This window comes from Pseudoliparis swirei, chromosome 16 (genome assembly GCF_029220125.1).
Source record: "Pseudoliparis swirei isolate HS2019 ecotype Mariana Trench chromosome 16, NWPU_hadal_v1, whole genome shotgun sequence".
Taxonomy (NCBI): Eukaryota; Metazoa; Chordata; class Actinopteri; order Perciformes; family Liparidae; genus Pseudoliparis; species Pseudoliparis swirei.
The window spans coordinates 23,911,434-23,934,447 of NC_079403.1; the positions used below are offsets into that span (position 1 = coordinate 23,911,434).

At 48.7% G+C, this 23,014-nt stretch overlaps 1 protein-coding gene across 3 annotated transcripts; it reads right to left on the bottom strand.

Moving 5' to 3' along the window:
- Positions 1 to 5,467: 5,467 nt before the first annotated feature.
- On the bottom strand, positions 5,468 to 18,162 carry LOC130206056 (phosphatidylinositol-3-phosphatase SAC1-B). 3 transcript variants are annotated; one of them, XM_056433764.1, is made up of 21 exons: positions 18,071 to 18,162; positions 17,266 to 17,363; positions 17,059 to 17,133; positions 16,867 to 16,994; positions 15,740 to 15,889; positions 14,617 to 14,730; positions 11,913 to 11,972; positions 11,807 to 11,840; positions 11,477 to 11,578; positions 11,319 to 11,404; positions 11,140 to 11,226; positions 10,959 to 11,027; positions 10,798 to 10,877; positions 10,143 to 10,241; positions 9,924 to 10,062; positions 9,594 to 9,663; positions 8,937 to 9,009; positions 8,245 to 8,338; positions 7,993 to 8,085; positions 7,859 to 7,916; positions 5,468 to 7,376 (listed from the first exon to the last, which is right to left on the bottom strand). In XM_056433764.1, exons 1-21 carry the CDS (start codon positions 18,097 to 18,099, stop codon positions 7,240 to 7,242), a joined length of 1,875 nt encoding a protein of 624 aa, XP_056289739.1. In that variant the 5' UTR covers positions 18,100 to 18,162; the 3' UTR covers positions 5,468 to 7,239. The 3 variants fall into 3 exon arrangements, with proteins under 3 accessions (XP_056289739.1, XP_056289741.1, XP_056289740.1); XM_056433766.1 differs by lacking the exon at positions 18,071 to 18,162 and adding an exon at positions 17,512 to 18,022; XM_056433765.1 differs by lacking the exon at positions 14,617 to 14,730.
- Positions 18,163 to 23,014: the final 4,852 nt, after the last annotated feature.

The following is a 23,014-nucleotide window of genomic DNA, read 5'->3' on the forward strand; positions in this document are numbered from 1 at the left end:
ATGTTACTAATGCACATGTAGTCTCTCTGTGTGTGGGTGTGTGTCTATAATGCCAACAATTATCCCTGTATATGATATTCCAATAATCTGAATACCTTTTTGTTGCTCGACAGGACAATGAACTACTTTGAGCAACCAAAACCACAGTTGTGTATTGCTCGCCACATTGCTGGTTGTACATGTATGTACATCGTTACCGTGGAATGACAGAAGTAACATTGAGCTTGAACGTTCACGGTTGCCCTCGTGTATGTATACTCTGAAACATAGATGGAGAAAGAGCTCGGACCATTCAGCTGAATTAAGTGTACTTGAAGACATTTGTGGCGTCCTTGATCATTTTCTCCCCCGTTGCAGCTAACCTGTGAGTGGAAGGTTTCAAACCGTGACAGCGGCTTCTGCCCATCTACCATCTACCCATCTACCCACCTGACATCTACCTTCTACCCATCGGACATCTACCATCTACCCACCTGACATCTACCTTCTACCCATCGGACATCTACCATCTACCCACCTGACATCTATCATCTACCTTCTACCCACCTGACATCTACCTTCTACCCATATGACATCTACTATCTACCCATATGACATCTACCATCTACTTTCTACCCACCTGACATCTACCATCTACCCATCTGACATCTACCATCTAACCATATGACATCTACCATCTACCCATATGACATCTATCATCTACCTTCTACCCACCTGACATCTACCTTTTACCCATATGACATCTACTATCTACCCATATGACATCTACCATCTACCTTCTACCCACCTGACATCTACCATCTACCCATATGACATCTATCATCTACCTTCTACCCACCTGACATCTACCTTTTACCCATATGACATCTACTATCTACCCATATGACATCTACCATCTACCTTCTACCCACCTGACATCTATCATCTACCCATATGACATCTACCATCTAACCATCTGACATCTACCATCTAACCATATGACATCTACTATCTACCCATATGACATCTATCATCTACCTTCTACCCACCTGACATCTACCTTTTACCCATATGACATCTACTATCTACCCATATGACATCTACCATCTACCTTCTACCCACCTGACATCTACCATCTACCCATCTGACATCTACCATCTACCCATATGACATCTACCATCTACCTTCTACCCACCTGACATCTACCATCTACCCATCTGACATCTACTATCTACCCATATGACATCTACCATCTACTTTCTACCCACCTGACATCTATCATCTACCCATATGACATCTACCATCTAACCATATGACATCTACCATCTACCCATATGACATCTATCATCTACCTTCTACCCACCTGACATCTACCTTTTACCCATATGACATCTACTATCTACCCATATGACATCTACCATCTACCTTCTACCCACCTGACATCTACCATCTACCCATCTGACATCTACCATCTACCCATATGACATCTACCATCTACCTTCTACCCACCTGACATCTACCATCTACCCATCTGACATCTATCATCTACCCATATGACATCTATCATCTACCTTCTACCCATCGGACAGCTACCATCTAACCATATCTACCTTCTACCCAACAGACATCTACCATCTACCCATCCGACATCTACCATCTACCCATCTACCATCTGATATCCTGCATGGATAACTATTACCAACTGCAATGTCATCGCCCGTTATCGAACACTTCCTCCAACAGAGGCCGGTCCCGGACGGACCAGTATCTCTTTGGACTGACTAGGTCAGATACAGCGCGATGAGGACCATCATATGGCGAGAGGGAGGTGCAGCAGGTCTCGGAATTACTTCAGGTCAACGGGTACAAGTAGTGGATGAGGGGAATCCTGCTCAGACCAGCAAGACACCGCAACGGAGAAAACCAGAAGTGTCTCAGTGGGATGCCCTTAAGTGGGTAAGATAAGATAATATAATCCTTTATTATGCAAGCAGTGGGGAGATTTACAGCAGCAGAGGGTAAAGTGCAAACAGGAGACACAGTAAAATGTTTTGTCATCGTCTGATCCTCATCTAATTGGATAAGCAGGAATCAAAGTACCAAACTTAACACCAGTATTTGCAGTCATGTACCACATTATAAGTTAAAGTACTAATTGTTCAGTTATTGATGCATTAAACCAATTTGTATTTGGCAGGAATGGAAAAAGTACAATCATATTATACTCCATTAAAAGTATTGTTACTTTGTAGGAATTGCACCATTGTTACAAAGTACATAATAAATTGAAATTACAAAAGACTCATAAAGCAATACAACCCTTAAAGCACCGACTAACCCTAACCCCCAGAAGCACTAAAAATACAATAAAACAATAAATGGGGCAAACACTGATGTAATATAGGTTCAAAGTACCGCGGCCAATATCCATTCTGACAAATCACACACATGTTAATATGATAACGCTAATAGGAGCTGATAAACAGACCCTGTTGTGGAAAAATGATGAGCGGAGAGACGTTGACTTGGCGAAGCAGCAGAAGGAAGTTCTTTAATGAGCACGAGGCAACATTCAGCAAGTTCAACAAATCCGTCTTTCCAGAATATTCAGCACATATTTGTAGTGTAAATTCAGCCCCTCCCATTAGACCTTTTCACCAATCAGATCGGTTGTTGGAGAACTTGGCACACGATCATGACCCAACCGCACTAGATAACCAAGGATCATGGTCATTTTCCAGGAAACATCTGTTAGATAACCAAGTGTCATAGCAAGGTACATAATTGATTCTGCTGGCTAACTCGAAGGAGTTCAACCCAGGTTACATGATTTTCTCCAACATAGTCCTCTGGACCCCCATCCTAATTTCATATAACATTGGTCTGATAGGTGGACATGTAACCCAAAGTGTTGATCTCTTACATCATTGAAACACCGTCGTGGTTATTCGGTCTACACAGAATCTATGAGTGATTCTACCAAGTGGTTATGTACGAAGCAACATGCCAATAGAAAAGCTACAATTAGATTAGGATTTAGGATTTTAATCATATTTTTTCTCACGTGACGAAAAGATAAGTGGGTTTTCATTTCCTTGACACTCAATCTGGGTAGCGACATGCATCATTGGACCGAGGTCTATTGACCACGAAGGTGATGATGTGTGGTTCCGACTCTGGTCCATTGTACCACTTTGAAATGACCAGATCTGGTTGTCAGCTCAGTGCTGCCCCCTGTTGGCCGACTACGATGTACTGCGTTATCAACTCAACGGTCACGTTTCCTGTTTATTGGTTCAGTGACGTCACCCAGCCAATAGACTTTTGCACTTTCAGATCGTGTGTACATTTTAAAAAATCCAATCCGGACCTGTCCACACACACACCCTATCTGGTGAGCACCACACTTATATTTTTAATTTACACGGGTCAGCTCTTCCTACTCATTATTTATACACTCATACTCATTGAAGGTGTTCTAACTCTGTAATGATTCCTTCTGGCCACATGACATCTATTGTTCTTCTGGTCACATGACATCTATTGTTCATCTGGCCACATGACATCTATTGTTCATCTGGTCACATGACATCTATTGTTCATCTGGTCACATGACATCTATTGTTCATCTGGTCTCGTGACATCTATTGTTCATCTGGTCACGTGACATCTATTGTTCATCTGGTCTCATGACATCTATTGTTCATCTGGTCACATGACATCTATTGTTCATCTGGTCACATGACATCTATTGTTCATCTGGTCACATGACATCTATTGTTCATCTGGTCACATGACATCTATTGTTCATCTGGTCACATGACATCTATTGTTCATCTGGTCACATGACATCTATTGTTCATCTGGTCACATGACATCTATTGTTCATCTGGTCACATGACATCTATTGTTCATCTGGTCACATGACATCTATTGTTCATCTGGTCACATGACATCTATTGTTCATCTGGTCACATGACATCTATTGTTCATCTGGTCACATGACATCTATTGTTCATCTGGTCACATGACATCTATTGTTCATCTGGTCACATGACATCTATTGTTCATCTGGTCACATGACATCTATTGTTCATCTGGTCACATGACATCTATTGTTCATCTGGTCACATGACATCTATTGTTCATCTGGTCACATGACATCTATTGTTCATCTGGTCACATGACATCTATTGATCATCTGGTCACATGACATCTATTGTTCATCTGGTCACATGACATCTATTGTTCATCTGGTCACGTGACATCTATTGTTCATCTGGTCACATGACATCTATTGTTCATCTGGTCACATGACATCTATTGTTCATCTGGTCACATGACATCTATTGTTCATCTGGTCACATGACATCTATTGTTCATCTGGTCACATGACATCTATTGTTCATCTGGTCACATGACATCTATTGTTCATCTGGTCACATGACATCTATTGTTCATCTGGTCACATGACATCTATTGTTCATCTGGTCACATGACATCTATTGTTCATCTGGTCACATGACATCTATTGTTCATCTGGTCACATGACATCTATTGTTCATCTGGTCTCGTGACATCTATTGTTCATCTGGTCACATGACATCTATTGTTCATCTGGTCTCATGACATCTATTGTTCATCTGGTCACATGACATCTATTGATCATCTGGTCACATGACATCTATTGTTCATCTGGTCACATGACATCTATTGTTCATCTGGTCACATGACATCTATTGATCATCTGGTCACATGACATCTATTGATCATCTGGTCACATGACATCTATTGATCATCTGGTCACATGACATCTATTCATCTGGTCACATGACATCTATTGTTCATCTGGTCACATGACATCTATTCATCTGGTCACATGACATCTATTGTTCATCTGGTCACATGACATCTATTGATCATCTGGTCACATGACATCTATTGATCATCTGGTCACATGACATCTATTGATCATCTGGTCACATGACATCTATTGATCATCTGGTCACATGACATCTATTGATCATCTGGTCACATGACATCTATTGATCATCTGGTCACATGACATCTATTGATCATCTGGTCACATGACATCTATTGATCATCTGGTCACATGACATCTATTGTTCATCTGGTCACATGACATCTATTGTTCATCTGGTCACATGACATCTATTGTTCATCTGGTCACATGACATCTATTGTTCATCTGGTCACATGATATCTATTGTTCATCTGGTCACATGACATCTATTGTTCATCTGGTCACATGACATCTATTGATCCTTCTCTGTTGCTCTCCTGAAGGGTTCTTCACTTTTTCCCCTGAAAGGGTTTTTTCAGTTGTTCTTGGGAGTTGTTCCTGATCCGATGTGAGGTCAAAGGTCAGGGGTGTGGTATGTGTACAGATTGTAAAGCCCTCTGAATTGTCCTGTAAAGTTCAGTTCTAAAGTAAGCCATGATGGAGATACAGAGAACAGAAAATTACTGAAGTTTTTCTTAAATATTTTTATTTCATCTAATTTCAGTATCATATTTAAACTGCAAATTCATTCAGATTAAGGCATAACACTTTATTTTAATTAAAAACGTTCACGACTCGTGCTACAGGTCTGGACCACTCGTGTAATTGTTGTACCCAAGAAATAAACCTAAGTACGAGTAACTCGGTGAATGCCAAAAGATTCTCAGAAACCACTTTGATCAAGAAGCATAAATCTACATGTACAGAGTGAACGATGCGTTGGCGTGGCCGTCGTCCAGGTGAAGGTTCCCTCGGGCAGCCGGAGCCCCGCGGCCTCCAGCTGCCCAGCACAACAGAAACATTCAGGATTTTTAGCGCTTAACAACATCGTCAGGAATGTCACAGATTAACATATCGGGCACAGAATCTGAAGTGATCCGTGCAGCTCGGCCCGAAAACAAACCAGGAAACCGAAGCCGTCACCAGAGAGGCTCGTCTTCGGGAAATCATATCTTTAAATTATCATCGCATCCCGACAGCAATCCATGAGTCAAATACTTTGACGAAAGAAAGAAAGAAAGTCTGACAGGACAAGGACTACAAACATGGCTGTTTGTAATCCTTTTGGTCTTCTTGGGGGGAGGTCTCACAGGACTACAAACAAGGCTGTTTGTAGTCCTCGTAGTCTTCTTGGAGGTCTCAAAGGACTACAAACAAGGCTGTTTGTAGTCCCTGTGGTCTTCTTGGGGGGGGGTTGCTTGTAGTCCTGTGAGACCACCAAGAAGACCACAAGGACTACAAACATGGCTGTTTGTAATCTTCCTAGTGGTCTCACAGCCATGTTCGTAGTCCTTTTTGTCTTCTTGGTGGTCTCACAGGACTACAAACAGCCATGTTTGTAGTCCTTGTGGTCTTCTTGGGGGTCTCACAGGACTACAAACAGCCATATTTGTAGTCCGTGTGCTCTTATTGGGGGTCTCACAGGACAACAAGCAGCCATGTTTGTAGTTTAGTCGTGTTGATCTTCTTGGGGAGGTCTGACAGCCGGAGGCTACGGCTAATTAAAACAACTCGACGACGTCATCACGAACTCGACGCGTGCCGGTGGCTCGATACCTAAACGCCGCCGCACACCGCCCTGTAAAGAGATCTCCACGGTAACGCGGCGTCACAACAGCTTCCGTTTGTTCTGACTCGAGGATTAAGAAAACGCTTCTGTGCAAAAATCACTTTTCACGGTGAATAAACAGCCGCTGACGTCTCACCGCGTCGGCAGGAAATACACAGCAAACCTGTCGGATTTCGATATGAAGTGAAGGCGCGGCCTTTTGAGACGCCGAAGAGGTCAAAGGTCGAGAGGGGCTCGTCAGCAGAGCGCCTGGGGATGAACGGAAATTGGCAATAATAATAATACAAATTAATAGAAGGACACCTGAACCGACCCCGACGCGCCCGCCGAGGGACGCCGGCGGGACGTCGACGCGTCGGTCCCGCCGCATTCCTCTGAAACCATGGAAACAGAATCACATCCAGAAAAAGAACGAACCCGGAGGTTCTGGTCCAGCGCGGACAGACAGTCCCGTCCACGCGACAGTCGCTGCCGTGTGGACAGCAGCCGGCCCCGTGCACTCACAGGCCACGCCCACGCCCCGGCCCCCGCTTCACCACCGCCCCCCCCTCCGTTAGTAAAGGCTCCAGGCCTGCGGGTGCTGATGCTGGGGGTAAAGTGACAAAGAGCCGGAGGAGGAGGAGGCGGCGAGGTCCCCGGGGCCGAGCTGCTTTCCACACGCACACATTCAGTCCAGCTTCTCCTTCTGGACCAGCTTGGGGGCGTCGACGAAGTCCAGCCCGTTGAAGAGGATGAGGCCGCCCGTCACCACGCTGGCCGAGCCCCAGAACAGGACGTAGGCCAGCGTCTCGGTCCACGTCTCGCCTGGAGCACGAGGACAACGTCAGTTTGGGGTCACATAGTAATGATCTTATTTTTAAAATCACAGTTTTTAAAAATAAAGATAACATTAAATTAATCATAACTCTCTACATATTTAATGTGTAAATGACTATTCTCTGGTGTCTAATGAAGTCTCTCCAGAGGTGTGTAGAGGCCCATCTCCAGTGTTCTAATGGTACATTGTGTTATCGCCTTAGAAGACTAGCAGAGGGGCAGAAAACACTCTAAACCCTCTTTATGTGAGCGCAGCTGAAAACGGTTATGCTGGTGAGAGAAGCTATCCTTCCTTTGATCCACAAGAAGAAGAACGTTAATATTTACAATAACAATCATTATTTCTAACCTCGTCAACGTCTTGATTATATTTTATATTTATTTATGATAAACTTTTGAGCGGCGGTGCGAGTTCACCCTGATGACTGTGGAACGTAAAGTGCCCGTTAGCTAACGGCGGGTCGTCTTACCGGCCATCAGCAGGCAGATGATGCACATGGAGAACGCCACCACCATGACGATGGGCAACTGGAGGAGGAAGAGGAGGAGGAGGAGTCACGTTGAGGAACAAACTAAAACATGGGGGGGGGGGGGCTCTTCTTACCGTCAGGAACTTCCAGTCTTTGGGGTCACGCAGCGGGTCGGCCCGGTCCGCCTCGTCCACGGCGTAGTTCCCCAGGAACAGATCGATGGAGTCCTGCGGGACAACAGACCGACGGTGAAGGTCGACAGCACTTTGCCCTTTGGGGTCAAACTTCATCTAAATCCAGTCAGCAGCGTTGCGTAGACACGCTGCACGTCTCCGTCTGACCACTAGGTGTCGCTGCCACTGGTAGAACACGAGGTCTGGACCCACCTGTCTAAAACCGTCGGAGAAATTGTTCTTGTAATATCGGATCATGGAGTTCCAGCCGTCCATCACCAGCCCCCACTGGGTCCTCTTCCCGGTCCTGAGAGGTCAGAGGTCATCATGTGGGTCAACAACAACAACAATGAGATCACTCATGTCCTCAGATGTGGGATGTAAACTTTGACCCGTCCAGAGGAGAAACCCCATAAACTGAACGCTCTGAACCCCAAAACCACAACGTTAGATGCATTATCCTCAGACGCTCATCTTTCCGATGGTCTTTGAACACAACTGAAACAGAGATAAGATCATGTTTTATAAATACTTTCTAGTGCTTTACAATTTTTTCATGTTAGTTTCTTTTCTTCTTTTACCTTCCATTTCATAAATAGCAGGACTTTTATATGGTCGTGAAAAGGCCAGAGAGAACAATAGAAAATAGATCACTCCCCAGTTCTACATGGTTTCTTTTAGTTTCATTCCATCTTTGTTGTTGTTGTTGTTGTTGTTTATCTTATTCTTTTACACTTCTTGCTAAATATGTAAAAACTAAAATGAGCATCATCTAAAATGTCAATTGTCTGAAAGACGTCTGTAAATGTCTCATTGACGCTCACTTTACATTTACACCAGAGAGAGAGAGAGAGAGAGAGAGAGAGTGTGAGTGAGTGAGTGAGTGAGTGAGTGAGAGAGAGGACCTGGTGAAGTCGGTCTTCAGGGCGCCGGTGCCGGCGTACTGCTTGGCGCAGGCGTCGGCGTTGTCGGCCCAGGCTGCAGGTAGAGAACACAGAGGGGACGAGGTCAGAGGGGACGAGGTCAGAGGGGACGAGGTCAGAGGGGACGAGGTCAGAGGGGACGAGGTGTCAGAGGGGACGAGGTGTCAGAGGGGACGAGGTGTCAGAGGGGACGAGGTGTCAGAGGGGACGAGGTGTCAGAGGAGACGAGGTCAGAGGGGACGAGGTGTCAGAGGAGACGAGGTCAGAGGGGACGAGGTCAGAGGGGACGAGGTCAGAGGGGACGAGGTCAGAGGGGACGAGGTCAGAGGGGACGAGGTGTCAGAGGGGACGAGGTCAGAGGGGACGAGGTGTCAGAGGGGACGAGGTCAAAGGGGACGAGGTCAAAGGGGACGAGGTCAAAGGGGACGAGGTCAGAGGACGAGGTCAGAGGATGAGGTCAGAGGATGAGGTCAGAGGATGAGGTCAGAGGATGAGGTCAGAGGACGAGGTCAGAGGGGACGAGGTCAGAGGGGATGAGGTGTCAGAGGGGACGAGGTGTCAGAGGGGACGAGGTCAGAGGGGATGAGGTGTCGGAGGGGACGAGGTCAGAGGGGACGAGGTCAAAGGGGACGAGCTCACCGTTCTTGAACATCTTGCCAAAGTCGGCCTGCTCCTCGATCTGCTGGCCGGCGTGGAGGACGCCCATCCTCTGCACACACACACACACACACACACACACACATCACATGTTACACTCACACACCGTACACGCAGCTACAGGGTCAAGCGTCTTGCTCAAGGACACATCGACTAGGGCGGGGATTGACCTGCCGACCCCCTGAGCTTAAACCCCACTGGGTCTAATCCCTCTCCGGGAGGCTTTTAGTGTGAAGCCACCAAAAATGAAAAAACACACAAATCCAGGCGGGCCACCGTTCCTATTATTCTGTCCACTTCCTGTGGGCGTACCCGGAGCTGCAGCTGCAGCGAGCGCTGGGCCAGCATGCTCTGGATGACGTTGGTGCGGTCCAGGCAGTCCATGCAGTTGCTCCGGAACATTCCCTCCTGGGTCAGCATCACCTTCCCGTCCGCGTCCACCAGGAAATATCTGGACACACACACACACCTGTTAGTTATTTCTGCTGCGGTCGGGCTCTGATGGTAAAGCTTTGAATCCGGCGCCCTCACCCGAACTCGTCCTGCGTCTCGGCGACCATGTCCACCAGGATCTGCAGGCGGTGCCACCGCATGCGGCTGCACTCCTTGTGGAAGTCGAAGGCGATGTACCTGGAGAGGAAAGACGAGCGGTTACCGGAAAACAGGGGGGCGATGATGTCACGGGGGCGGGGCTTATACACGTGATGACCAATGACCTTTCCATGACTTTGAACCAAATTCACCATTTTGTGAAATCTCGGTGTAAACATGACAAAGTGATAAAATGTCGTATTTAAACTAACAATAAGAATTCAAAAGCATCCAGTAAATAACCTTAAATGACTCAAATGAATGAGACAATATTTTGATTAAAAGAATAAACATTTATGTCTTTTCAGTTGAGCTGCGTTCACTTGCGCTGAGTAAAAATGTGCGCTGCGAGTATGAAAGAGCGTACGCCGGCGTATATTTTGAGCATCATTCTTTTAAAAGGATGTAAATCATTTAAAACTCAGCGTAAATGAACATCTCCAGGACTTTTCCAAAACTTTTGGGTTTTTTTCTTCTCCAGGACTTTTCCACGCCTAGAAATAACCATTCTACAAATGCCAGGACTTTTCCAGGTTTTTTCCATGGCAGTCCGGACCCTGCAGGCGGCCCTTCAAAGACGTCCAGAGGCTCTTACTTGACCATGCCGTTGCCCAGGCCGGTCACCATCTTGTCGAAGGCCAGCGCCAGCGGCTGCTCGGAGCCCTTCTGGTTGATCTGAGGAGGAACAAGAACTTTATTTATCCGGATGAAACGTGTGGAATCGGAGCCGCGCTGCCGCGAATAAACGAATCTCACCAAGTTCAAGATGACTTGTCTTCCATAGAGAATAATCTGAGAGTCAAAGTGTCTCTGGAATCCGTCCAACTACAAGAGAGGAGAATAAACCGCGTGAGGACCGAAGAGGAAGAGAGATGATTCGTCTGGTGGAAATAAATAGTAGTTAACAAAAAATGGGGGGGGGGGGGGGTCAATTTACGTGGTTCCCCGTTTTGCTGATCTGCGGTTTGGGCTTGTACTTGAGGTTGGGCCGCTGGGACCAGTAGAAGGGGATGGAGCCTCTCGTCTGGGGGGACACAACGCATTCAATGTGGGCCGCCGCCGCGGCGTGGCCGCCACCCTCGGGCCGGGTGCGTCGCGGCGGCGTCTCCGGCTCACCTGGACGAACGACGCCTTGGCGCCGCTGTGCTGCACGATCTGCTCCGTCTCCACGTAGTTGGCAGAGTGGCCTTCAGAGTCGATGCCTGAGGAGGTCAGACGGAGGTCAGACGGAGGTCAGATGGAGGTGCCTCTAATGCGAGGGGGGGGGGGGTTACCTCGGACGTAGTAGCGGACTCCGGCTCTGAAGCAGCTCCTCCTGGAGATGATGATCCAATCGAAGACCCTCCCCCCGATGCAGCCCGACTTCATGGTGATGACTGGTCGAGAGGCGCGTTAAGGAAACCAGGCGGCGGGTCGTCACGCGACCGGCGAGCCGCGGCGCTAGTGCTGCATCTTTATAAAAAGCCTGTTTTTAGACCGCGTGTGTTTCCACCGTCTTTAAGAAGTCGACCTGATCTTCTGTGGACACGCGTTGAATCTACAACCAACCAGGAGTAGACGCGTCGTATTCAACCGCCTCGCGTTCACTGAACAGGAAAGGATACAGCCGTGGACGACGGGAAACACAAACTTGTGCAACTGCAAGAGGAGAACAGAGTTAGACGATGACGCTCTTCACTCAAAGTCTCAAGAAAAGCTTTTTCTCCTGACCTCTGGCTGCAACATGAATTCTCTCAGCAGGTGGCCGTTCCAGACGAAACGCTGATCTGCCTGGAACAGGAACAGTTAGCACACGTTAGCACACATTAGCTCACGTTAGCTCACGTTAGCACACGTTATCACATGTTAGCTCACGTTAGCACACGTTAGCTCACGTTAGCACACGTTATCACATGTTAGCTCACGTTATGTGTATGTATGGATCCTGTTCCTGATGGCGCCGCGAAAGGTCGCCTCGGTGTGTTGGTGCGCGATGTTTTTTATTGTTTTCGTTTTAAATACTGTTTTCTGCTGGGATTCCCAGAGCTCTTTCACCAGAGAGGAACTCTTGAACATAAGGGGAACAACTCCAGCGGATTTACTTCCAACGTTTTTAACTTCTGTGGAGTTACTGGACATTTTTGTAAAAGGTGTGCTCACCTTCCCACGTGGTGAAACGCCGCGGAGAGGGAAACGTTCGAGGCGCTCGCGGCTACGGAAACGGGATCTCGTACAGCGCTGCCGGGCATATTTCTCTCAACGTCCGCTCACTGTGCAACAAACTGGACGAACTCCAGCTGCTGGTGGGAGAGACAGAGACTTCTCCTCATCCTCCGTTCTGTGTTTCACGGAATCATGGCTTAGTGGCTCGATACCAGACTCTGCGCCCAGCTCGCTGGCTTCCAGCTGTTCGAGCGGACCGGGCCACGGAGCTCTCCGGTAAAAAAGGGTGGAGGAATCTGCTTTTACCTCAACAACGGCTGGTGCAACGACGTAACGGTGATTCTACAGCACTGTTCGCGGACCTGGAATCTTTATCATCCACTGCAAACCCTTCTACTCCCACGTGAGTTCGCTTCATTCATCCTGGCCGGAGTTTACATGCCGCAGGGGAACGTGAACGTGGCACAACAGACACTCGCTGAACAGATACGGCGTGTGGGCGGACCTTCCGGACTCTTTGGTTATTGTACTCGGGGATTTTAACAAAGGAAACCTCAGCCACGAACTCCCTAAATATAGACAGTTAATTAAATGCCCTACCAGAGAGAAGAGCATTCTGGACCACTGCTACACAACAATCAGCAGGGCCTATCACGCCGTCCCTCGAGCTGCACTGGGAAACTCTGACCACGTCATGGTCCATCTGATTCCCTCATACAGGCAGAGACTAAAGCTCTGCAAACCTGTGGTGAGGAAGTTCAAGAAGTGGACCAGTGAGGCTCTGGAGGATCTACGGGCGTGCTTTGACTGTACTGACTGGGATGTCTTCAGGACTGCTACCAACAGCCTGGATGAGTACACAGAGGCTGTAACTTCCTACATCAGCTTCTGTGAGGACAGCTGTATTCCATCCAGCTCCAGGGTGAGTTATAACAACGACAAACCCTGGTTCACAGCGGAGCTCAGGAAGCTAAGACTGCAGAAGGACCAGGCATTCAGGAGTGGGGACAAGGACCTGTACACAGAGTCCAAATACAGGTTTAGCAAGGCGGTGAGAGATGCTAAACGACTGTACTCTGAGAAACTGCAACAGCAGCTCTCAGCAAACGACTCTGCTTCTGTCTGGAGAGGGCTCAGGCAGATCACCAACTACAAGCCCAAATCACCCCACTCCATGAACAATGTGCTTCTGGCAGATGAGCTAAATGAGTTCTACTGCCGCTTTGAAAGACAATGGAGCAGTCCTGAGACAATACCGCACAGCCCCACCAACAAGCCACAGACCATCAGCCCACCCTCCCCCAGCCCATCAGGGGCTCACACCTCTGGAGCACCCTCCATCAACTCAGCGACGCCCCTCGTCATCCTGGAGAGAGACGTCAACAGGCTGTTCAAAAAGCAGAACCCCCGCAAAGCAGCGGGCCCGGACTCCGTCTCCCCCTCCACCCTGAAGCACTGTGCCGACCAGCTGTCTCCGGTGTTCACCGACATCTTCAACACCTCCCTGGAGACATGCCACGTTCCAGCCTGCTTCAAGGCCTCCACCATCATCCCCGTCCAAAAAACCCAAGATCACAGGACTCAATGACTACAGGCCCGTCGCCCTGACCTCTGTGGTCATGAAGTCCTTTGAACGCTTGGTCCTGTCACACCTCAAGACCATCACCGACCCACTCCTGGACCCGCTGCAGTTCGCCTACAGAGCCAACAGGTCTGCAGGCGATGCAGTCAACATGGCCCTTCACTACATCCTCCAGCATCTGGACTCCCGAGGAACCTACGCCAGGATCCTGTTTGTGGACTTCAGCTCTGCCTTCAATTCCATCATCCGTCCCTGCTGCAGGACAAGCTCTCCCAGCTGCACGTGCCCGACTCCACCTGCAGGTGGATCACAGACTTCCTGACCGACAGGAAGCAGCACGTGAGGCTGGGGAAACACGTCTCAGGCTCCCGGACCACCAGCACGGGTTCCCCCAAGGCTGTGTTCTCTCCCCTCTGCTGTTCTCCCTGTACACCAACAGCTGCACCTCCAGTCACCAGTCCGTCAAGCTCCTAAAGTTCGCGGATGACACCACCCTCATTGGACTCATCTCTGGCGGGACGAGACCGCCTACAGGTGGGAGACTGACCACCTGGTGACCTGGTGCAGCCAGAACAACCTGGAGCTCAACGCTCTGAAGACAGTGGAGATGGTTGTGGATTTCAGGAGGAATGCAGCCCACCCGCCCCTCTCATCCTGTGTGACTCCCCCGTCGACGCTGTGGAGTCCTACCGCTTCCTGGGCTCCATCATCTCCCAGGACCTCAAGTGGGAGCTGAACATCGGCTCCATCTCCAAGAAGGCCCAGCAGAGGATGTTCTTCCTGAGGCAGCTGAGGAAATTCAACCTGCCAGGGAAGATGATGGTACAGTTCTACGGCCATCGTTGAGTCCATCATCTGCTCCTCCATCACCGTCTGGCACCCTGCAGCCACAGCCAAAGACAAGCGCAGGCTGCAGAGCATCATCCGCTCGGCCGAGAGGGTTATCGGTTGCAATCTGCCTTCCCTCCAGGTCCTGTTCACTTCCAGGTCACTGAAGCGGGCCAGAAAGATTGTCGCCGACCCTCCCACCCTGGACACTCCTGTTCGAGTCCCTCCCTCGGGAGGAGGCTGCGTCCATCATGACCACGACCTCCCGCCACACCAATAGCTTTTTCCCGACGGCGGTCGGGCTCATCAATGGACCCCGGGACTGACTGACTGTCACCCCCAGGACTACCACCTCTTCTTCCACCTTCCTCTCTCCTCCTTCTTCCCGCTCCTTCCTCTTCCTCCTCCTCCCTCTTCCTCCCACTCCCCCTCCCTCCTTGCGTTGATTGTTGTTTGTCATGTCCAAATGTTGCACCTTCCACCAAAAAAAATTCCTCGTTTGTTTGTGAAAACATTCATTCTTTGGCAATAAACCTGTTTCTGATTCTGATTCTGATTCTGATTCTGGTTAGCACACGTTATCACATGTTAGCTCACGTTAGCACACGTTAGCTCATGTTAGCACACGTTATCACATGTTCGCTCACGTTAGCACACGTTAGCTCATGTTAGCACACGTTATCACACATTAGCTCACGTTAGCACACGTTATCACATGTTAGCTCACGTTAGCTCACGTTAGCACATGGTCAAAAGCGTTGCGAAGTATTCATGCGAGTAGACCCCCTGAGCAAAGTCAACGTGCGGATGCGAGTGGTGATGAAGCAACAATAGCGATGAAGTAACGACCGCGGTCCGACTAGAGTCGAGTGGCTCGATTAATTTTGTACGTTAAACAAATTATAAATAATTGTTTCCAACCCTCTCCGATCGGAGCTGGAAATGACCCCCCCCCCCCTCCCCCGGGCTGTCGCTGCCGCCTCACCCTCTCCAGGAGGCTCATCTCGTGGAACTCGGGGCTGGTGTTGGCTAAGCGCTGCAGCGTGTGCGTCAGGTCGTAGTCCGTGGCGAAGTAGAAGCCGTCGGTGTGGAGCACGCCGTGGATCATGGAGAGGAACGCCTTGTTGTCCTGCATCTGAGACGCAGAGACAGACCAGGAGGTGAGAGGAGGCGAGAGGAGGCGAGACGAGGTGAGAGGAGGTGAGAGGAGGCGAGACGAGGCAAGAGGAGGCGAGAGGAGGCGAGACGAGGCAAGACGAGGCGAGAGGAGGCGAGACGAGGAGGCGAGAGGAGGCAAGAGGAGGCGAGAGGCGGGCGAGGAGGCAGAGGCGAGCGAGGAGGCAAGAGGAGGCGAGGAGGCAGGCGAGGCAGGAGAGGCGAGGAGGCGGAGGCGAGGCGAGGCGAGGAGGCGAGAGGAGGCGAGAGGAGGCGAGAGGAGGCGAGAGGAGGCGAGAGGAGGCGAGGCGGAGGCAGAGAGGCAGGCGAGAGGAGGAGGCGAGAGGAGGCGAGAGGAGGCGAGAGGAGGCGAGACGAGGCGAGAGGAGGCGAGAGGAGGCGAGACGAGGCGAGAGGAGGCGAGACGAGGCGAGAGGAGGCGAGACGAGGCGTGAGGAGGCGAGACGAGGCGTGAGGAGGCGAGACGAGAGGAGGCGAGGAGCAGGCGAGGAGGCGAGAGGCGAGAGGCGAGGAGGCGAGAGGAGGCGAGGAGGCGGAGGCGAGAGGAGGCGAGGAGGCGAGGCGAGAGGCGAGGCGAGGCAGGCGAGAGGAGGCGAGGCAGGCGTGAGGCGAGGCAGGCGTGAGGAGGCGGAGCAGGCGTGAGGCGAGGCAGAGGAGGCGAGAGGAGGCGAGACGAGGTGAGAGGAGAGGAGGTGAGAGGAGAGGAGGTGAGAGGAGAGGAGGTGAGAGGAGAGGAGGTGAGAGGAGAGGAGGTGAGAGGAGGTACAGAGGGACTAGTGAGGGTGGGTGAGCGTCTCGTCGGTGTCTGTTGCTTTACCCTCGGGTGTGTGTGTGTGTGTGTGTGTGTGTGTGTGTGTGTGTGTTAGTGTGTTAGTGTGTGTGTGTGTGTGTGTGTGTGTGTGTGGGGTCAGAGCCTCAAGGGGCCGCGCCGCTCACCTGGTCGTCCGTCAGGTGCAGTATCGTCCTCTTGTAGGAGATGATGTCGAAGTCCACGGCCTTCCACACCGCGTGGCCCAGCAGGTCGCCCACCTTCTTCTTCTTTGTGATGACCACCAGGTACATGCCTACCACAGAAGAAGAAGAGGAGATGATCCTCCACCCGTTGGTTGTCATGTGCGGTGAACTCACCTGCCACCAGGCGGACGGTCCCCATCAGGCCACAGATCGGTCTGGACTCAGCCACCACGGGGACGTCCCTCCTCACTGGGAGGAGGCAGAGCGAGAGAGAGACACACACACACACACGGGTTAAGCAACAGACACCGACGAGACGCTCGCCCCTCTGACCCTCGCTCGCCCCTCTGACCCTCGCTCGCCCCTCTGGCCCTTGCTCACCTGTGAGGGTGGTCTCGGTGGACACTCTGTCGATGGACAGGACGTCCTCAGATCCATCATCAAGAGCCTCTATGTAGAACTTCTCTGGTGTGGTCCGCCTGGAGAGAGAGAGAGAGAGGGAGAGAGAGAGACGTTAAGTTGAAACAGGAGCACTCCCCTCAGCATGGGGCGACGTGTCACACCTTCACAGGGCTCTCAAGTGTCACGCATTGAGCGTGAGACTCACGCATTTCGGTCTTAACTCACGTCTCCCGCCACACATCGTATTTCTCACGCTGAAAACCTCTCGGCTCTTGAATGTTTGCATGCAGGGCGCTCAATGCGCCGATCGCGGTCGCCGCAGAGCCCCCCCCCCTCCGTCAACATCGGGTGATGATGGAAATGTCAGCTTGCCTGTCTTCACAACTTGAGCGCCCTGCCTTCACTCGGCAGGTGCGAAGCGGGCCAGACGGACTACACCTGTTAGCCCTGTGAGCTAACAGGTGTAGTCTCCAGTGACGGGCTACAGGCAGCCTGCTTCCGGTAAACCGGCTCGTGTCTCGGATCTCCCGGTGACACGGGACTCCCGTTTCATAACGGGCCGGTAACGGCTGGTCGCTGCCCCATCGGACCCGTTTGAACGGAGCTCATTCGTGCGGGATCAGGTGCAGTTAGCTCAGTTAGCTTAGGAGCGGCAGCGCGAAGCCCGAGGGGACCAGCTAGTCCGCTACGTCACTGATCCGGATCACTCGTGACCCGGATCAGGGTGAAGTCCCCCCTCGCCTGGACGCTAGAGAAAGACACGGTATCGATCCGCGGCACTTACAAGTTGAAACTCTCGTAGGTGCTCGCCATCTTTCCTCCCGTCTGACCTCCGTGACGTGTCACCGGCACACGAGCTACTTCCGGCCGCAGATCCGCAGAGAGCCGCTAGATGGCGCTGTGGAGGCCACCGTTATGAGCCCGGCTTTCTTCTTCTTCTTTGGGGGTTTAAATGGCAGATCGCAACCCACTTTCCAAGGTGCATAGCGCCACCTACTGTCCGGAGTGTGTACATACATGTAATACTGTTCTAACTCCAACTACAGTCTACGCCAGTCAGTGGTTTAGTCCAGGGTATACGCCGGTATACGGCGTATACCCACTTATTTTTCAGTCAGCATTGCGTATACCGACTTCTCAATCACCGCTGGTGCCTGGTGCGCATTATTTATAAAACAGGGCGTTTATCCTTTGCTGTATGGCAGGGCTCTTCAATAGGCGGCCCGTCAAACGCGACGTCACAGATCATCAAGAGATCAAAGCGCACCAAAAAAACGTGCACGCTGTCAGTGCACGCGCTGTCAGTGCAGGCTGTCAGTGCATAAAGTTCGCATTTTAACCTTAAGAAAATGTGGTGATGAGGTGGTGATAGTTTACGAGTTTTAATCTTCTTCTCCTCCTTCTTCTTCTCCTCCTTCATCTTCTTCTCCTTCATCTTCTTCTCGTCCTCCTTCAGCTTCTTCTCCTTCTTCTTCTTCTTCTTCTTCTTTATCTTCTTCTTTATCTTCTTCTTTATCTTCTTATATACTTTGCTCATCTATTTCTATTCTAATCTATTCTAATCTAATCTATTCTATTATATTATAATCTAATCTATTCTATTCTAACCTATCCATCCATCCACCGCCCTGCCTCACCGATGACCCCTAATTCTATCGGGCCTCTGGGCACTTAGAGTCGGTCCCAACTCACATTGGGCCTTCGACTCCAGCCGGCTAAATAGCAATTTTATACATTATATTCTATTCTATTATAATCTATTCATATTCTATTCTATTCTAATCTATTCATATTCTGTTCTAATCTAGTCTAAACAACTGAGTCCGCTCAAATGGGCTCCTGGTCAGGGAGCAAGCGACTCAACCTCCTCCACACCTTAACGGGGAGGGGGAGAAAATCAAGAACCCGATACACGCTTTTTTTACCATACCTAAAAAAACGTGTAAATGGCATTTTCACGATAAGTAGCGCCGCTCACCGGGGGGGGGGGGTGGTGATCCGACAACGCGAGTAGAGCGAACTCTTCCCGGGGTCCGAGCCGCTCAACGCGCGACCAGGCCCTGGCTATACGGTACCCGAGTACCGTTGGACCGCGGGGGCTTTGCCCTCTCCAGGAAAGGCAACGGACTCCTGGCGGCCGGCTCTATACCCAAACTCTGGCTCTGCGCTCCGTAACGTCAAACGCGACGTCACAGATCATCAAGAGATCAAAGCGCACCAAAAAAACGTGCACGCTGTCAGTGCACGTGCTGTCAGTGCAGGTTGTCAGTGCAGGCTGTCAGTACACGCGCTGTCAGTGCAGGTTGTCAGTGCACGCTGTCAAATCGTCTGTGACGTAAGTCAAATCGTCTGTGAAGGAGAAGCTGAAGGGGGACGAGAAGAAGATAAAGGAGAAGAAGATGAAGGAGGAGAAGAAGAAGATGAAGGAGAAGAAGGAGACACAATATGTCTTTATAAATGATATATATAAATATTCTTCTGACTGAATGACATCATATAATAATAAGTATCCGGTCACAACATGACGGCCTCCTCTGTGTGAGGAGGAACTCACGTCCTCCTGCAGCGACCCGTGTCTCAAACATCACGTTCCCCCAGACCTCAAATGCAATTTGCAGTTTCGTTTGACTGGAACGTTCTCCAGATTACGTTTGTATTTGACGGATTACAATTACAAATACGTCTCTAATCAACGTATCGTCGCCGTTTGTTGTCTCTCTTTTCTACAATGCTGTTATGAATTGTAAAAAGCGTCCTCTAGTCTTATTTATTATGATGTTATCTGTTGTTTCGCCTGCGTGTTGTGACAGCAATAAGCGTTGGAACGGATCGTATGAATTGGCGTGAAGTCCTCCTGCTGCTGGTGACGCTCAGTGGTTTAGTCCAGGGTATACGGTATACGGCGTATACCCACTTATTTTTCAGTCAGCATTATGACCGACTTCTCAATCACCGCTGGTGCCTGGTGCGCATTATTTATAAAACAGGGCGTTTATCCTTTGCTGTATGGCAGGGCTCTTCAATAGGCGGCCCGCGGGCCGAATCCGGTCCCCGAGCTGCTTTGGACTGGCCCCCGGAGTGTGCTCCAGTAAAAAAAAAATCTCGCGCGGTAGAGCGATGCGCGCAGCACCGCATCGGAGCATCGGATGAGCACACTCTCACGAGCACCATCGAAGACCCATTTTGACCCAGGAAAAACCCTGACTGTGATTACTCATATCCTCCGGCCCCTGAGTTTGCCTCAATTTCAAGAACCGGCCCCAGCTCCAAACTAATTGAAGAGCCCTGCTGTATGGGCTGCTTAAAAAAATTGCAAAATTAAGAGTATACCCACTTCTCCGCCAGTGGTTCTCAAATGGGGGTACGTGTTCCCCTGGAGGTACGTAAAGGCACTCCAGGACGTAGAGATATTTCTAAATATATTTAAAATTAGTATCCATTGAAAAATCCTTTAAAAATAGTAGTTATTTAATAAATATAAAATTCAATATAATATAGATAGTCTGTCATTAATTATTTTGCCTATACACTCACAAAAACGATTCAAGCCCTTCTTCGAGGTGACACATTTAAATATTGTTTGATACATTTAAATAAATCAATTACAAAAATAGATATTTATATTTTATGGATGTAACACAAGATGTATGAATACTTTCATTTATTAGATTTATTTAGTTTAGATGGTGTGCATATCAACTCAAAATAAATGTGTTTCATTGAGGACTACTCTTTGTGCATGCGCCAGCTGAAAATCAGTTGTTTACATGAGGTGAAGACACTTTCATTGCTATACGGTGGTGTAGTTGCTAGCACTGTCGCCTCAAAGCCAGAGGGCCGAGGGTTCAATTCCCAGTTGGGGTGTTCCTTCTGTGTGGAGTTTGCATATTTTGTTAGTTAGTTAGTTTATATTTTGAGTTGGACAAACACAAATTAATTTAATTTAATGAATATCGTTATTTTATTTGAGATGTATTTGATACAAATGAGTTGGACTAAGTTGGGCTGCACGGTGGTGGAGAGGCTAGCACTGTCGCCTCACAGCAAAAGGGCCGTGCGTTCAATTCTCGGTGTGGGCGGTCCTTCTGTGTAGAGTTAGCATGTTCTCCCCGTGGCAGCGTGGGTTCCCTCCGGGTTCTCCGGCTTCCTCCCACAGTCCAAAGACATGCCGTCACGTTAAGTGATCTCTAAATTGCCCATAGGTGTGAATGTAAGAGTGAATGGTTGTCAGTCTCTATATGTGCCCTCGATGGACTGGCGGCCTGTCCAGGGTGTCCCCTGCCTTCGCCCTATGTCAGCTGGGATCGGCTCCAGCGCCCCCGCGACCCTAATGAGGATAAGCGGTATTGATAATGGATGGATGGATGGGAGTTGGACTAACTTGATTACATTTTATTGCACTGATGTGCTAAATTTGAGTTGGAGTTGCATATAATTATTGGATGGAAAACCTGCCAACAATTTAATTGAGTTCATCCAATGAGTCATTTCTTTGAGTGTAGATCTACTAAATGATGTTATCTATACCCCTGATCCTACGCGTCTATTGAATTCTAATATTTCCAATGGACACTTAGCAGCTGCTCCATATACCATATATCCATAATCTATACATAATGGCCCTATAGATATCCAGTGATGACCGTTTATCTGCATCCCATTCATGTCCGGAAACTGCTCTCATCATATTGATCACCTTTTTACATTTAGTTTCAATATGCTTAATATGTATTTGAACTCTGCCACCCTCTCCATACTGTTGGACCAGTGCTCTGAGATGTTCTCCCAGTCAGTTGGACCAGTGCTCTGGACCTCTCAGTACTCTGCTGGGGGAGCAGCTTTGGAGCCAGAGACACCAACACACTCAAAGAAATGACTCATTGGATGAACTCAATTAAATTGTTGGCAGGTTTTCCATCCAATAATTATATGCAACTCCAACTCAAATTTAGCACATCAGTGCAATAAAATGTAATTAAGTTAGTCCAACTCATTTGTATCAAATACATCTCAAATAAAATAACGATATTCATTAAATTAAATTAATTTGTGTTTGTCCAACTCAAAATATAAACAAACTAACTAAAAAAATATGCAAACTCCACACAGAAGAAACGCCCCTACTGGGAATTGAACCCTCAGACCTTTGGCTTTGAGGCGACGGTGCTAGCCACTACACCACCATACAGCCCTGAAAGTGTCTTCACCTCATGCAAACAACTGATTCTCAGCTGGCGCATGCGCAAAGGGTAGTCCTCAATGAAACACATTTATTTTGAGTTGATATGCACACCATCTAACCTAAATAAATCTAATAAATGAAAGAATTCATACATTTTGTGTTCCACCCATTAAATATAAATATCTATTTTTGTAATTGATTTATTTAAATGTATCAAACAATATTTAAATGTGTCACCTCGAAGAAGGGCTTGAATCGTTTTTGTGAGTGTAACCTAAATAAATCTAATAAATGAAAGTATTCATACATTTTGTGTTACACCCATTCAATATAAATATATTCATTTTGTAATTGATTTATTTAAATGTATCAAACAATATTTAAATGTGTCACCTATAAGAAGGGCTTGAATCGTTTTTTTGAGTGCAGACTCACTAACAATAAAATAACAGAGCAGGAAATATTACATTTAAGAAAATTAAATAATAAAGAAATTGCAAAGTGTATACAGTATATATAAGTGTGTATAAAGTGAAGCGGTGCTAA

What these genes read in the sequence shown, in the direction of transcription:
- LOC130206056 (XM_056433764.1), bottom strand. Translation starts at nt 18,099, where the DNA reads ATGGCGAGCACCTACGAGAGTTTCAACTT. An exon ending in GACCGTCCGCCTGGTGGCAG is followed by an intron (nt 16,995 to 17,058) that starts GTGAGTTCACCG and finishes CTTCTGTGGTAG; the next exon opens with GCATGTACCTGGTGGTCATC. An exon ending in GACAAGTCATCTTGAACTTG is followed by an intron (nt 10,878 to 10,958) that starts GTGAGATTCGTT and finishes GTTCCTCCTCAG; the next exon opens with ATCAACCAGAAGGGCTCCGA.